General features: G+C 46.0%; 1 protein-coding gene across 2 annotated transcripts in view; it reads left to right on the top strand.

Annotated features, from left to right (window-relative positions):
- PCSK6 (proprotein convertase subtilisin/kexin type 6) overlaps positions 1–14,334 on the top strand; it is a 193,216-nt gene that overhangs the window by 157,659 nt on the left and 21,223 nt on the right. The window contains exons 14-15 of one of the 2 annotated variants that reach the window (XM_030317511.1): positions 9,311–9,490; positions 9,657–9,695. In XM_030317511.1, coding sequence (XP_030173371.1) covers positions 9,311–9,490; positions 9,657–9,695 — 219 coding nt within the window. The remainder of the gene's footprint in view (positions 1–9,310; positions 9,491–9,656; positions 9,696–14,334) is intronic. The other variant, XM_030317512.1, reaches the window with a different exon arrangement.

The raw sequence follows: 14,334 nt of genomic DNA, 5'->3' as shown, positions 1-14,334 counted from the left end.
AGCACCATGTTAACAAACTAAATCCAACAATATTAAAAAGGTTTCTCTTCTTGTGCCTTTTTTTGGGAGGGAGGGTATTAAATAATTTTGAATATTACATTTATTTCCTTTTTGGCTTTTTAGCAATATTTGTGTGTTCACTCTAAGGATTACGATATGTAGCCTTAATATATTACAGTTTACTTAGAATTAATATCGCACGGACTTCACCCTTCACAAATTTAAGAGCCTAACGACAGTGTCATTCTATTCTCCCACTCCCCACTTTGTGCTATAATTATGTCATATATTTTACTTCTCTCTATATTACCATCTCCATCAGACAGTGATATTTTTGCTTTACACTGTCTTTGTCTTTTAAAGAAAGTAAGAGAAGGGGTTGCCTGGGTAACTCAGTCAGTTAAGTGTCCGACTTCGGTTCAGGTCATGATCACAACTGTCGGTGAGTTCGAGCCCCACAGCAGGCTCTGTGCTGACAGTTCAGAACCTGGAGCCTGCTTTGGATTTTGTGTCTCCCTCTCTCTTTCTGCACCTCCCCTGCTCATTCTCTCTCTCTCAGAAATAAACATTGAAAAATTTTTTAATAAACATTTTTAAAAAAAGAAAGTAAGAGAAGGAAAAAAGCTACTCTTTTTGTTTATCCACATATTTACCATTTCTGGTGTTCTTTATTCTTTCCTATAGATACAGTTTTTTATCTGGTATCATTTTCCTTCTGCCTGAAGAATTTCCTTTATCATTTCTTATCATGTTGGCCTGCTGGCCATGAGTTTGCTCAGCTTGGGTTTATTTCAAAAAAGTCTTTATTTCAACCAATTTTATTTGTTTGTTTTGAAAAATGTGTGTGTTTGCTCCTTTGTTGACACATTGACTTTGTGCTTTGAGGAAATCATTGTGATGTTTCCATGTATCCACCTAGTCGTAAATAGTATTTTCATTTTATGGAATTCTGGGTTGGCAGTGTTTTTTTTTTTTAATTTCAGCAGTGTAAAGATATGCTTTGCTCTGACCTCCATTGTTTCTGATGGGAAGTGTTCACATTTACTATGTAAATGTTGTGTACATCTGAGCCACCTCATACACTGTGATGGCATTTCCTTTCTCATATTGCACAAGCCAGCAAGTTGGCCGTGTACAAAGTGAATAAACAAACAAAAAAATACATTTCCATATTCCAGCACACAGAACTGTCAATCAGCTTTGTAGTGCCTCACTACTGAGGCACACCTCAGTACAAGGACCACCAGACATTTGAGGAAATTATCTGACATTAAAACAGAAACAAACTCGAACAGAGAAGAAACTTGGAGGGGAAGGAGCAAGGCAGAAAACTTCAGAAAAACTATAATTGTTTTTTTTTTAATGTTTATCTTATTTTTAAGAGAGAGAGTGCTAGCCTGGGAGGGGCAGAGAGAGAGGGGGAGAGAGAGAATCCCAAGTAGGCTCCACGCTGACAGCAGCGAGCCTGATTTGGGGCTTGAACTCATGAACAGTGATGCCCTGAGCCAAAGTCAGACACTCAACTGACTTTAATTGGTATTACAAAATAGAGAAATTTAATTCCCCTGTGTAGGGAGAACACCAGTTATTCCCTAGTCTGTGTTCCTCCTGTGTGTCTACTATTCACACAAAACACTTCACCTCTGACACCTCTGGTCACCAAATGTGTGTTTTTTTCCCCCACAACAAGCAATTCTCAGTCACACCAGTTGGACGTCCTACAATTTAACTTGGTTCTGACACCATCAGAGATAGCGTTAGATCCCACAGCTTAAGGGCTCAGTCCCACAAAACTGCCCCTGGCTCCCCCTTACACACTCACATACACTTCAGAAGCCAGTAACAAGTCTGGGTTATCACCTGTGCTTTTGACCTACCAGCCAGAGATGGGTGCTCTAAAGACCTCCTCTTGGGATGCATTTAATTTGGGAGAACGACTCCCAAAACTCAGGGAAGCTCTTACACTTATCCGTTTGTTAAAGGAAATGGTAAAGGATACAGATAAATAGCCAGATGGAGAGATACACAGGGCGAGGTCTGGCAGGGCCCTGAGAGTAGGAGCTTCCATCCGTGCAGAGTTGGGGTGCGCCATTCTCCTGGTGTGTGTTTGCCGACCTAGAAGTTCACCAAACCACATACTGTTGGGATATTAAGGAAGCTTTCTCATATAGGCATAGTCCGTTACTATCTTTATTTTTAACCCCTCCCTAGAGAAGTTGGGGGCAGGGCTGAAGATTCCAAGCTACTAATCTTAGCTTAGTCTTTTTGGTGACCAACCCCCATCCAGGAGCTCGCCCAGAGTCACTTCCAGAGAACAAAGGATGCTCCTTATTATCACTTAGGAGTTTGCAAGGGTTTTAGGAGTCCTGAGTTAGGGACAGGGTCAAAGACAAATGTTTTAACAAGAGATGTTCCTATTGTCCTTATCACTTAGGAAATAACAAGGGTCTCAGGAGCTCTGTACCAGGAACTAGGGCAGAGACCAATATATAAATTCCGTTATCTCATAGGTGTCCTCAGGGAAGAGAAGAGAAAATATTTCATCTATAAACCAAGAACAGGATTCTGTATTATAAAAAAAGAACATTGGGAGAACCAGATAAATACTTTGAAAATTTCAAGTGTGAGGCAAAACTTAGGAAGTCAATAGATAGGTTAGAAGCCCTGAGGAAATCTCCCACAAAATGAAATGGGAGGAAGGTGGGGGAGAAGACACTGAATACTGACCCAGTAAGAAATCATGTCAACAGAGTGTTGGGTATATGGGGAAGGATGTGAGTATATGAGGGATGGCGTGAAAGTGGGGCTTCTTCTCCATATCCTAGGTAGGATGTCACTGGATGGTGTCTAAAACTGAGAAACCAAGGGCGCCGGGTGGCTCAGTTGGTTAAGCATCTGACTCTTGATTTCAGCTCAGGTCTTGATCTGACATTCGTGAGATGGAGCTTCGCATTGGGCTCTCCACTGACAGTGTGCATCTGTTGGATTCTCTTCCCTCTCTCTTTCTCTCTTTCTCTCTCAAAATAAATAAATGAACTTAAAAAAAAAACATGAGAAACCAGGACATAGCATACACACATTTAATCAAGCAATGAGGTACTAAGTGCTAGAATAGATGCTCTGAGTGTGAAAAGATACCGTGTCCCAAAAAAGGACTCAGAGAGGGAGGGGGCGGTAACACAAAGACTAGACTGTGTACCATTGGTCTAGACTGTGTGCCATTGCTTGACTTTTCAAATCGTTAATTCATTACTTTGAAAAAAGCAAAAAAAAAAAAAAAAAAAAAAAAAAAAAAAAAACGTTAAAAAGATCGTATCCTACCTAACCTTAGGGTGCCATTAAGGAAAATGCTATTTTGTGCATTGCCGTACAGGACCACTATTGTTCTTTACTGAATTCGTACTTGTTCTACCTTCACCTAAATGAACACTAGCACTTAGGATTCTTAGATCCTTTTCCGGGTACTGAAAATACCATCTTTAATGGTTTTTATGACTACAAGATTGTAGGGAAGATTCTCTCATCCCCCCCTGTCTTGCACTGGGCTCTGAGGGAAACATGCACAGGTGTGCGTGTGTGTGCGCCTACATGCGCACACATGGTGGCCCACATGTGTGGACACTCTTCCTTGTCCTTTCCACGTTTCCTAAATTCCCTTTATTCTCCTCCCTCTTAGTTTCCATAATGTGGACTTAAAGTGCATTTTTAATTATGTGTTAAATTTATTGAGTAAATGTTGGGGTTTCTTTCTGTCTATAATACACACGTGTGTATGTGTGTGTGTATACATATATATATATATATACAGTATTTCATATAATAGCTTTATTGAAATATAGTGAACTATAATCCACATACCATAAAATCCTCCCTTTAAAGTGTTTTTGTATATTTTTATAAACAGATGGAGGTGAGCCTTTTTTATTCCTTCCACCAAAACCTCTTCATTAAACTTCATAAACTTTGTAAGTCAGGTTCACTGGCCCTTATGTGGAAAAAACTTCCACTGGGTTGGGGCTGGAGGGAGGGCAGAGACTGAAATGTATTTCTTTCTTAATTTTTTTTTTTTAGGCCTCTCTTTCTTTACTATGTTTTGACTAAAGAATTTCTCCCTGCATGTTTTCAATATAAGGGCGGGGGAGGATTAATAAATTCTTTATTGTTAATAACTTCTTATGCCCAAAGAAAACCCAAGAATTCAAAAGTATTAGCTCAGAGTTCTTAGCCTAACAAAAACTTTCCCCCACTTCTACCCTCTTTGTCTCCAATTGTAAATTCCCCTCTCAAGGATTTTTAATGCTTCACTCAAAATATGAGGCAAAGAAAAGCTTTATTACTGCTGGTACTTTCCTATTGGCAAATTCAACCGTAGTCTTCCTTAATTCTGGTTCTTCCTTTGAATAATAGGAATAATCCTGTTTGTTCATTACCAATTCAATTCATCAAGGGGAAATGCTGCACTGAAGATAGTGAATGATGATAAAGCCATTTATTGGCATTAGCCAGGATTATCGTGTGCCTGGGACACAATTACTGTTGCCTGGGCTTTGCTGGTGACATCTGGAGGCAGAGTCCTGATAGTGCTGGCCCCAAGCAGCTAAGCAGGTGGATTTGTTGTTCTTTCTTTACAATCTCAGGAGGCTGATGGAAAGAAAAACCAAAGAATTTGGATTTGGATGTCTTTTAAGACCTCCCTGCTGGAAATTAAGGAATTAATGGAACTGCTTGGTTTTTGTCCCAGTAAACTTGAACAGGCATGCTGAGTGTCCTGAATAGTAAATAATACATTCTGGCTAAATGCTTTGTCCAAAGCAGGCCAACGTTTTTCAATCATCCTGCCCCTGGACGGCAGTTCTGTCGAGTGTGGACCCAGTCTCTGGTCTGGGGTAGCCCCAGCTATGTTCTCCTTCTACTTTTCTGTGGTTCTTCCACATTCACATGTCTCATCTCCCCCAGAGCGAGGGCAGACTCTGGGGATGGTTAGCGTGGAGGGAGCTGACACTGGGGACCGGGCCACACACTAGGACCTCTTTCTACTTCTCCGGGCCCCTCCTCATGTGACCAAGTTATAGCACTGTTCATAATTGCAAATTGGAAACAACCTAAATGCCCACCAATAGGGGACTGTTAAATGATTCAACGTCTCTCTGCTGCAGGGATGGGAAGGTCATCGAGATGCCTTGCTAATGGAAGAAGCAAGGTTCAGAAGGTGTAGCAGGTGTGTTGATAAAGGGGACAGGACAAAATATATATGCTCATATCTGCTTGGTAAAGAATAAAAAGAATAGGGGCGCCTGGGTGGCGCAGTCGGTTAAGCGTCCGACTTCAGCCAGGTCACGATCTCGCGGTCCGTGAGTTCGAGCCCCGCGTCGGGCTCTGGGCTGATGGCTCAGAGCCTGGAGCATGTTTCCGATTCTGTGTCTCCCTCTCTCTCTGCCCCTCCCCCGTTCATGCTCTGTCTCTCTCTGTCCCAAAAAATAAATAAACGTTGAAAAAAAAATTAAAAAAAAAAAAGAATAAAAAGAATAAAATGCTTCTGGAAGGGTACATAAGAAACAAGTAATGGGGTCACTTGTGATGAGAAAGATGGTGGCCAGGGGACAGGGCTAGAGGAAGACTTCCACCATATTCCCTTTTATACTTTTGGATTTTTAGCTATTCATATTCATTCATATTTATTACTTATTCAGAAACATAAACCCAAAGCCCCAAGTATCCCGTTTTTTTAATGTTTTTTCTTTGAGTATACAACCTCCCCCTTTTTTTCATTAAACTTAGATTTCTTCTCAAATTGTATATGTGAGGGTCACCTGCGTGGCTCAGTTGATTAAGCATCCAACTTCGGCTCAGGTCATGATCTCACAGTTCGTAGATTCAAGCCCCTGTGCTGCCAGCTCAGAACCTGGAGCCTGCTTTGGATTCTGTGTGTGTCTCTCTCTCAAAAATAAATAAACATTAAAAAACAAATTTTTAATTATATATCTGAAAGGTAACATATGCTGTGGCTTAAAAACAAAACAGAACAAAAATCCGACAGTCCCTAAGGGAATACAGTAAAAATGAAGTCTCTTTCCTATTCCTGAACTGCAGCCTCCCCTCCTAACATCCCAAGGCAGCTCCTCCTGCTGGTTTCTTAATATTTTTTTTTCCTTTCAGTTTTATTGAGATATGACTGGCACTCAGCATTGTAGAAGTTTATGATGTACAGGGGTACCTGGGTGGCTCATTCGGTTAAGGGTCTGACGTGATCTTGCACAATGAATTCAAGCCCAGCATCGGCTCTCTGCTGTCAGCACAGAGCCCTCTGCGGAAACTCTGTCCCCCTCTCTCCCATTGCCCCTCCGTCCCCCAAATGAATAAACATTAAAAAAAAAGAAAAGAAACTATTTTTAAAAAAATTTTTTATGTTTATTTACTTCTGAGACAGAGACAGAGCATGAGTGGGGGAGGGGCAGAGAGAATCAGAAGCAGGCTCCAGGCTCCGAGCTGTCAACACAGAGCCCGAAGCGGGGCTTGAACTCACAAACCGTGGGATCATGACCTGAGCCAAAGTTTGTTGCTCAACCGACTAAGCCACCCAGTCTTCCCGAAAAGAAACTATTTTAAAAAAAGAAGAAGAAGTTTATGATGTATAGCATAATGACCTGACTTACCTAGATTGTGTGTAGTTACCACAATAAGTGAGTCAATATCCATTGTCTCATACACACACACACACACACACACACAGAAAAAAAAATGATTTTTCTCCTTGTGCTGAGAACTTTGAGGATCTACTGTCTTGGTTTCTTTGAATTCCTCCTGCTCCCCCTCCCTCCGCTGGGTGCTTGCTGATCCTGAGCTCAGAGCAGCCTCTTTTGTTTGTCCTACCAAAGCCATATCTGAAAATACGAGTCTAATTTTAGTGGTGAGGGCTTTCGTGGGTGTTTTGGGAGACACGATACAGGGCGGAAACAGGTCTTGACTCAAATGACAGCTTACAGAGCCTTGTTCCCTGTCGTGTGGTCCTCGTGCTCCCCCTTAATCGGTTCCTCACCCTGCAGTTAACATGCCCGGCTCCTCTGTGGCTTTGAAATCTGGCTCTAATTTGGTCTTCAGAAGTTGAGAACGGATGACAGTTCATAATCAGGGACTGTGTTTTCTGCACCTGCACCCGGGTGAAGTGCTTCTCATGGTGTTAGGGAAATGGTCACGGAGTGTCTAAAAGAACCAGGCCCTTTGGAAGTCCATGTACTGGGAAATAGCTCAGGAATATTTTTGCAAATTCAAGGACCTGCATCCTCTAGCCCTGGCCAGGCCAGGAAAGGCCCAGGTGACGTGGGGCCTGACTTGGAACAGCTTGAGGGAGGCAGGCTTTCGGGGCCTGGGAAAGCTAGAGTGTGGCTCTGTGCTGCGTTGTGTAACTGAATCAAAATCAGACACCATTTAGAAGAGCACAATAAGGGGCGCCTGGGTGGCTCAATCCATTAAGTCTGCTCAGGTCATGATCTCACCGTTGATGGGGTTGAACCCCATGTCGGGCTCTGTGCGGACACCTCAGAGCCTAGAGCCTGCTTCAGATTCTGTGTTTCCCTCTCTCTCTGCCCCTCCCCTGCTTGCACTCTGTCTCTCTCTCAAAAATAATTAAACATTAAAAAATTTAAAAAAGGGGGGGGTACAGCACAGTAAGTTATAAGTGTGGCCTGGTATTTGCAGGCCAGTCCTGCCTCTGTCCTCCTAGGACAGTATGGGTTTTAGCCCACAGGCTTCTGGGGTATGTGGACAAGCAGGAGCCCGTGTTGTAGAATTTAGGGAGTCCAAGGGATTCCTGGAACTGGAATAAAAGATAAAGTTATACCAGCAGAGCTGACCATGTGGCAAAAATAGTGTATAGACAGATATCTAAAGACAGATGGCCTGCCATTCAGAGGAAAGAAGTGGAATAGTGTGAACAGAAGCGACAATAAAAACACAAATCACTTAGGGACTAATCAGAGCAATAATTCCCGTCACCTAAAGCATTCCAATTGCCAAGAAACCCAATGATAGAAAATGAAGAGGAAGCCAGAGATTTTTCCCAGCTGACACAGACACGAAGCTGGCACAGACACTGTCCCTAGCTTGGGTCACCATGGCCTGTCATGAGGGTTCATTGAGGTGGCTCACAGCTGCATGGTTGCTGGGGTGGAGAGGCAGTGAGTCCTTCAGCATGAGCAGTGTGTCCCCTGCTGGCCACATTGGACCTTGGCCTCTCATTTGCACAAGAATAACAGCAATGACCTCCTCAATATGGTCTCACCTCCCTGAATGCTGGGAACACACAGTTAGGAAGGGAAGCTCAGACCCGTGGTGCGTGTAGCTGGGCCAGCCCCAGGCATATCTAACTTGGCTTCTACTGTGTTTTATAAGATCAGGGATTTCACCTACAAATTGCAGGCCAGATTTCCACTTCTCTGTACCCCTAGGAAGACCTAGCAGCATGGGCCATCATTCCCACATGGAAGTAGACGGTGGGGTCCCCACCCCTGTTCACTCATGGCTGGGCACACTGCCCTTACCCCTCCTCCCCAAGCTTCTCACTTCCCCATACACAATCCAGCCTCTGTGCCATTCATCCTGGCTTTTTTTTTTAAGTTTATTTATTTTGAGAAAGAGAAGAGAGAGAAAGTGCGCAAGCATGAGCAGGGGAGGGGCAGAGAGAGAGAATCCCAAGCAGGCTCTACACTGCCAGCACAGAGCCTGAAGTGGGGGTTGAACTTACGAACCGAGAGATCGTGACCCAAGCCGAAATCAAGAGTTAGATGCCCAACTGACTGAACCACCCAGGTGCCCCCATCCTGCCGTTTTTGAGGACATCCTCTCTACACCCAGCATCTGGGGACATTTGGGTTTGCACTGCTATTCCCACCCTACCACACTTCCCACCCACCTTGGCGGGCTACATAGGAAGGATCCCAAGACCAATCTTCGTGTGATCCAGGGTCAAGGATGCAAATAGCAGGACTCCTCGGTATATGGAATCCAGCTTTCACATTTGGAAGCAAATGGGACAAGGCTCAGGGCCAGGCCCCAGGTCCACCCACTGGATAGTCTAAGAGGGCAAGGAAGCCAATCAGCAGGGCCATGGTGAGACTGGGGGACAGAGAACATGGCCTGGGCAGTCGGCACGTCCTTGGTTCTCCGGTGACTAGATGGTGGGTGAAGAGCCCCCCAGGAGGAGCCCTGCGCCTGGCTCTTCTGTGAGTGATGGCGGCCTCGGGCCAGGTGCCTCAAGGACTTTCTGAGGGAGGTTTCATGGCTGTCCGGTAACTCTGGGCTTGGTGTCTTCCAGGGAAATTGAAAGAATGGAGCCTCATCTTGTATGGCACAGCGGAGCACCCATACAACACTTTCATTTCCCATCAGTCTCGCTCTCGGATGCTGGAGCTTTCGACCCCGGAGCTGGAGCCACCCAAGGCCGCTCTGTCACCGCCCCAGGCCGAGGTTCCTGAGGACGAAGAAGACTACACAGGTAATGAACCCGAAGCCGAGGGAGATGGCAAACCTCAGTGAGTTTTGGTTTTCCACTGTTGGCTCTTAAAACATGGGGCTATACCTGGCAAAGGCGGGGATTGTGATGGTAGGTCTTCCTCCCTTCCTGGAAGTTGTAATAATGATGGCAATTTACACCCACACAGCTCCTTCCACCCACGGCTCTCCTAATATCTTACAGACCAGTAAGTATGCTTCGAACCAGTAAGTATTCTCCAACCTTACAAGGCTGGGAAACAGAAGGTTCTATATGCCCAACCAGAACTGGGACTTGCCTCCTGGTTAATGAGCCCCCTCCTGGGGCACCCACTTATTTCAGAGTCCCTCGTCTCATGCCTCAACCTCCTGACCCTCTCAAATCCATCCACTTTCTGTCCCTATGGCCAGAATGTGGGAAGGATGAGGGTCGAAATGGGCCCAGAAAGGTTGGGTTGAATGAGCATAGCCAGATAACCAGGAGAGGAACTTACAGTGCTGGTCTTGACTGGCCTTGAGAGCTGGGATGAAGACTCCAGGAGAGAGTCTTAGCTCTGAATGTCAGTAGATAACTGATGCCACTGGAAGGGACTTAAGAATCTCACAGGAGAGGCACCTGGGTGGCTCCGTCGGTTGAGCATCCGACTCTTGATCTTAGCTCAGGTCTTGATCTCAGGGTCATGAGTTCAAGCCATGCATTGGTGTGGAGCCTACTTAAACAACAACAACAAAAAAATCTCACAGAAAGTAAAGATGCCTCGTGCAAATGCTTCTTCTCCAGCCATACCATTGCTGGGAGGTGGGAGGTGCCCCTGGCTCTGGACCTCCAGTGCCCTCGTGGAGGCAACAGCCTGGAGAGGGCTTTCGGCATATCTAGCCTCTGGGCTGGGCACAGTCATGATTAGTACATTAGGTAGAAAGCTGTTTCTTTCCCTCTGCACCAACCCACAGTGATTTGTGAGAAGCTGAGTGTTTCTGGTTGGGCATATTTTGCTTAGCTAAATATTACAGCTGTTTGATAAATGATGGGTGATATCTAAGGATATTGATGTTTTGAATTATCTAATAGCTTCTGAAAAAAGAAAAGTAACAAAATGGAGAATTCCACTGATACATATCAAGCATAAATTACGGTTGATTCCATTTTAAATTTCTTCTACCATTCCTCTAAAATGGAGCATTGAATTATGTATGGATTAATCTGCTCTGTTTCCCCCTGCGATTTATAAATGGTGGCAAGATTCAGTAATTATTAATAAAGGACTGATTTTTTTTCCCTTAAAATCTGCTACTGACTCTACCCTTACACTGTCCTGGAATCTCACAATATGACTGCCCTGTAGCCCAAGTCACTTAGTCTTTCCCAAGTATGGCCTAGATGGATAGAGGATGTCTCTGTGGGAATGGAAAGTGTTCCTGACTCTCAGGGAAGGTCCCTACAATCTTGGGGCAAGTGGGATGGGCAGGCCAGTAACAGCAGGCAGAGCCAGAGATGGGGAGAGAGCAAGAGTGGGGTGATGTGGAGGGCAATGGGAGAGGAGGGGAAAAGGAGGAGGAGGAGCGGGGGAGGAGGAAGCAGCCATGTTAGATTCCATAGTCAAGGGGTGCCTGGGTGGCTCAGTAGGTTAAGTGTCTGACTCTCAGCTTCAGCTTAGATCATGATCTCACAATTTCATGATTTCAGGCCCCTCATCGGGCTGTGTGCTCACAGTGCAGAGTCTGCTTGGGATTCTCTCTGTCTCTCCCTCTCTCTCTACCCCTCCCCCGCTCATGTTGTCTCTGCCTGTCTCAAATAAATAAACTTAAAAAAGATCTTTTTTAATATATAAAAAATAAAAAAAGATTCCACTTTCAAGGGCTTGTCCATGCCTCTTCCAGAAGCTCAGTCACAGATAAGCCTCAGGGCAGAAACTCAGGGAAAGAGACAGGTGGAGGGAAGGGTGATTTTGAGGTAGGCCCATGATTATTATCAGCTTTCTGCAGTTTTAGCACAGAGGTGCAACAGGTTGAAGCAGGGATTTTCCGGGGTGGTTATACTAGGAAGAAGGTTCTTAAGAATTTGGAGAACTGGCATGGGCAGAGGTGCACAGGGGTGATGAGTGCAGCCTGGTGGTACTCCACCTGGGCCCTGTGCGCCAGAGAATAGTTACTGCGTCAGGAAGGGGTAGAGAGGTCTGATGGAACAGTGGTCCCAGGGGCCAGCAGCAGGGGGCACAGGACAGCACTGCGTCCAAGGTAGTGGTGGAGTCTGGGGTCCCCAAAGTAAAAGAGTATGTGGAAATCCAACTTAGAGAGGAGGGCTTGGAGATCGGGGGGCTGGTGAGTCCAGCAGGAAGTGGGGGGCAGTAGCCACATGGGCTGGGTGAGGTACCAGGGAAACTGGGGTCGATGGCCTACCTGCTGGGACAGAGCCGCCTGGTGGCTGAGGAGCAGCGGGAGGTCCCTGGAGAGCAAGCACCAGACATGGCAGAGAGCAAGGCTGCCCCAGTGACCCACCTAGGATGCTTGGTTGAAGAGCAGGCCCAGGGCTGGGCCCCACCTCAGAGGTGGATTCAGCAGGTCTGGGGATGCTCAGTGGCTGTCCTGGGTGACTCCAGGTAGTGTGATGATGATGGCAGGACATAGGGTGGTGCTCAGGCTGCTATGAGAGAGTGGCCTCCAGGGAAGGACAGAATGTCATGAAGATGAAGGGAAGCTAAGGTCAGTGCGGGACAGTGTGGTCAGCCCCATGGGACTGAGGGAAGCCTAGAGCCCATGCAGCCTTTGCCTGGATGCATTCCAGGACAGCTCAACAGGCACAGGGGAATTGATTCGCAGGACATGTGGCATGTCCAGTGCAGGACATTGTCAGGTCATGGACTTTGGGCACATTAGCACTCACCCAGCAGAATAGAACCATCAGGGAAGAGACCAGACCTGCAGTGAAAGTGGTCTGTTATTCTCTTCCGTACCTCTCGTCTGCAGTCAGCCACCTTTGTCCCTGCCACTCCACTTCATGTCTGCTGGTGTGCCAGTGACATGCCAGCACACTCTTCCTGGACAGCATGAACGGCAGGGGAAAGATCGTGATACTTAGGCAGTCCTCCTAAGTATCTAAGCGTCTTCAGAAACTGGTCTAAGCGTCTTATGACAAAGGCCATTGAGAATTCCCAAGTTGCTTTCTAACTTTTGTTTGTGGTTTTTTTTTTAAGTTAATTTATTTATTTTGAGAGAGAGAGAGAGAGAGGAAGAGAGAGAGAGAGAGCACTTGCAAGCATACAAGCAAGGGAGAGGCAGGGGCGGGGTGGGGGGGGGGGAAGAGAGAATACCAAGCAGGCTCTGCAGATGCTTACCCAACTGAGCCACCCAGGTGCCCCTGTTTGTGGGTTGTTGTTTTTTTAATCCTGGATTTTCTCCACAAAAGATTTAAGGTAGAGATTTCAAATAAGCCTGTGTCATTCTAACACCCAGTAGGTGGGAGTTGGCAGACTGTCAGCACATGAATCACACTCCCCCTTGTATCTGGAACCTTGGGAAATGACACAGGATGGCAGTGGGTCTTTGAAGAATTTTCATGCTAATTGAGGAAAGAGGAAAAACAAATACAAATGGCAACAAAAATAACATATGCTTACCCAGAGAATGTGTTACAGCTGTACCAGAAAACACACACACACACACAATCTTAGGAGTGTTGGAGTAAGCAGGATAAGTGGTAAATCTACCAACCAGGTAGATTTAAACCAAGAACAATTCATCGAGAGGTGAATTTTGACATTGGGCTTTTGGAGACAACTCAAGTAGACAGCTGTAGGAGAGGTGCTTACAGACGCTCATCTAAGCGTCCTGCCTTGGACAATATCTTACCACGCTCTTCACCGGGGCTGGACACGGCTGGTTAGCCAGATGCCCTGATGGGGTTTTGCTGTTACTGTTAGGGGGACCCCAGCCTTGTGTGGAGCTCCCTTGGGGTTATTAACTAACTTCTCCACCACAAAGAGGCCCCAGAAGGGAGGAGGAAGGTGAAGTCCACATGCCATGAACCAGGCCTTCTCCCAAGGCTATCCCTCTCTTGGTACATCTTAGACTGTTCTGTTTGTGGATGGTGAGGTTACCTGCACTTTCCCAATTTCCACCCATATTTCTTTCATCCATTCTCTCACCCTTCAGCTTCTCAGCAAATATTTAGTTGGCACCTGCCCTATGCCAGACACCTTTCTAGGTGCTGGGAATATAGCAATAAACACCCTAGTCCAGATCCAGCCTCTTGAAGCTTCTGTCTCCCGTGCTGGGAGAGAGTAGGGAAATTGGTCTGTCTCTTCCCTGTCCCCCCCCCCCCAAACCTCCTTAAGATTGAAGAAACTGTTTACTTTATCAAGTAAGACAGACCTCCTGCCTCCATTGGCCTTGGGGAGAAACCACTACAGAAGGCAGATGGTCCTCATGGTGGTGTATCCTGAGGTCCCCACGGCTCAGGCTGGGTGGAAGGTCAGAGCCCAGTGGCCAAACTCATAGGTGTCTTCTGCGCAGTGGGTAATTGAAAAACAATGTGCCAGGAAGCAAGGATTTGCTTGGAAATCTGGAAATGGCCCGGAATGAGGTGGACAAGAATCAAATCAAATAAGAACTGACTGCAAAATAGCCCGACAGTCTGGAGCTGGGGAAGGGGGAGGGGTGAGGGTAGCCTCCATGATAAGCTTTGTGCATGTCAGGCCATGCACTAGAACTCTACCCGCAGCAGAGCCCTCCCCAGCCCAGACCAGTGCATTCCCAGGGACAAGCTCAGCTTTGAAAGGGGTTCACAGTGGGACCCACAATGAAAACTTTGGAAATATCAACAACAGTAAACCTTCAGGGAGGGAAGCAAAA

Source organism: Lynx canadensis, chromosome B3 (assembly GCF_007474595.2).
Source record: "Lynx canadensis isolate LIC74 chromosome B3, mLynCan4.pri.v2, whole genome shotgun sequence".
Taxonomy (NCBI): Eukaryota; Metazoa; Chordata; class Mammalia; order Carnivora; family Felidae; genus Lynx; species Lynx canadensis.
The sequence above is the reverse complement of the archived record's forward strand: the minus strand, read 5'-3'. Positions and strand labels throughout refer to the sequence as shown.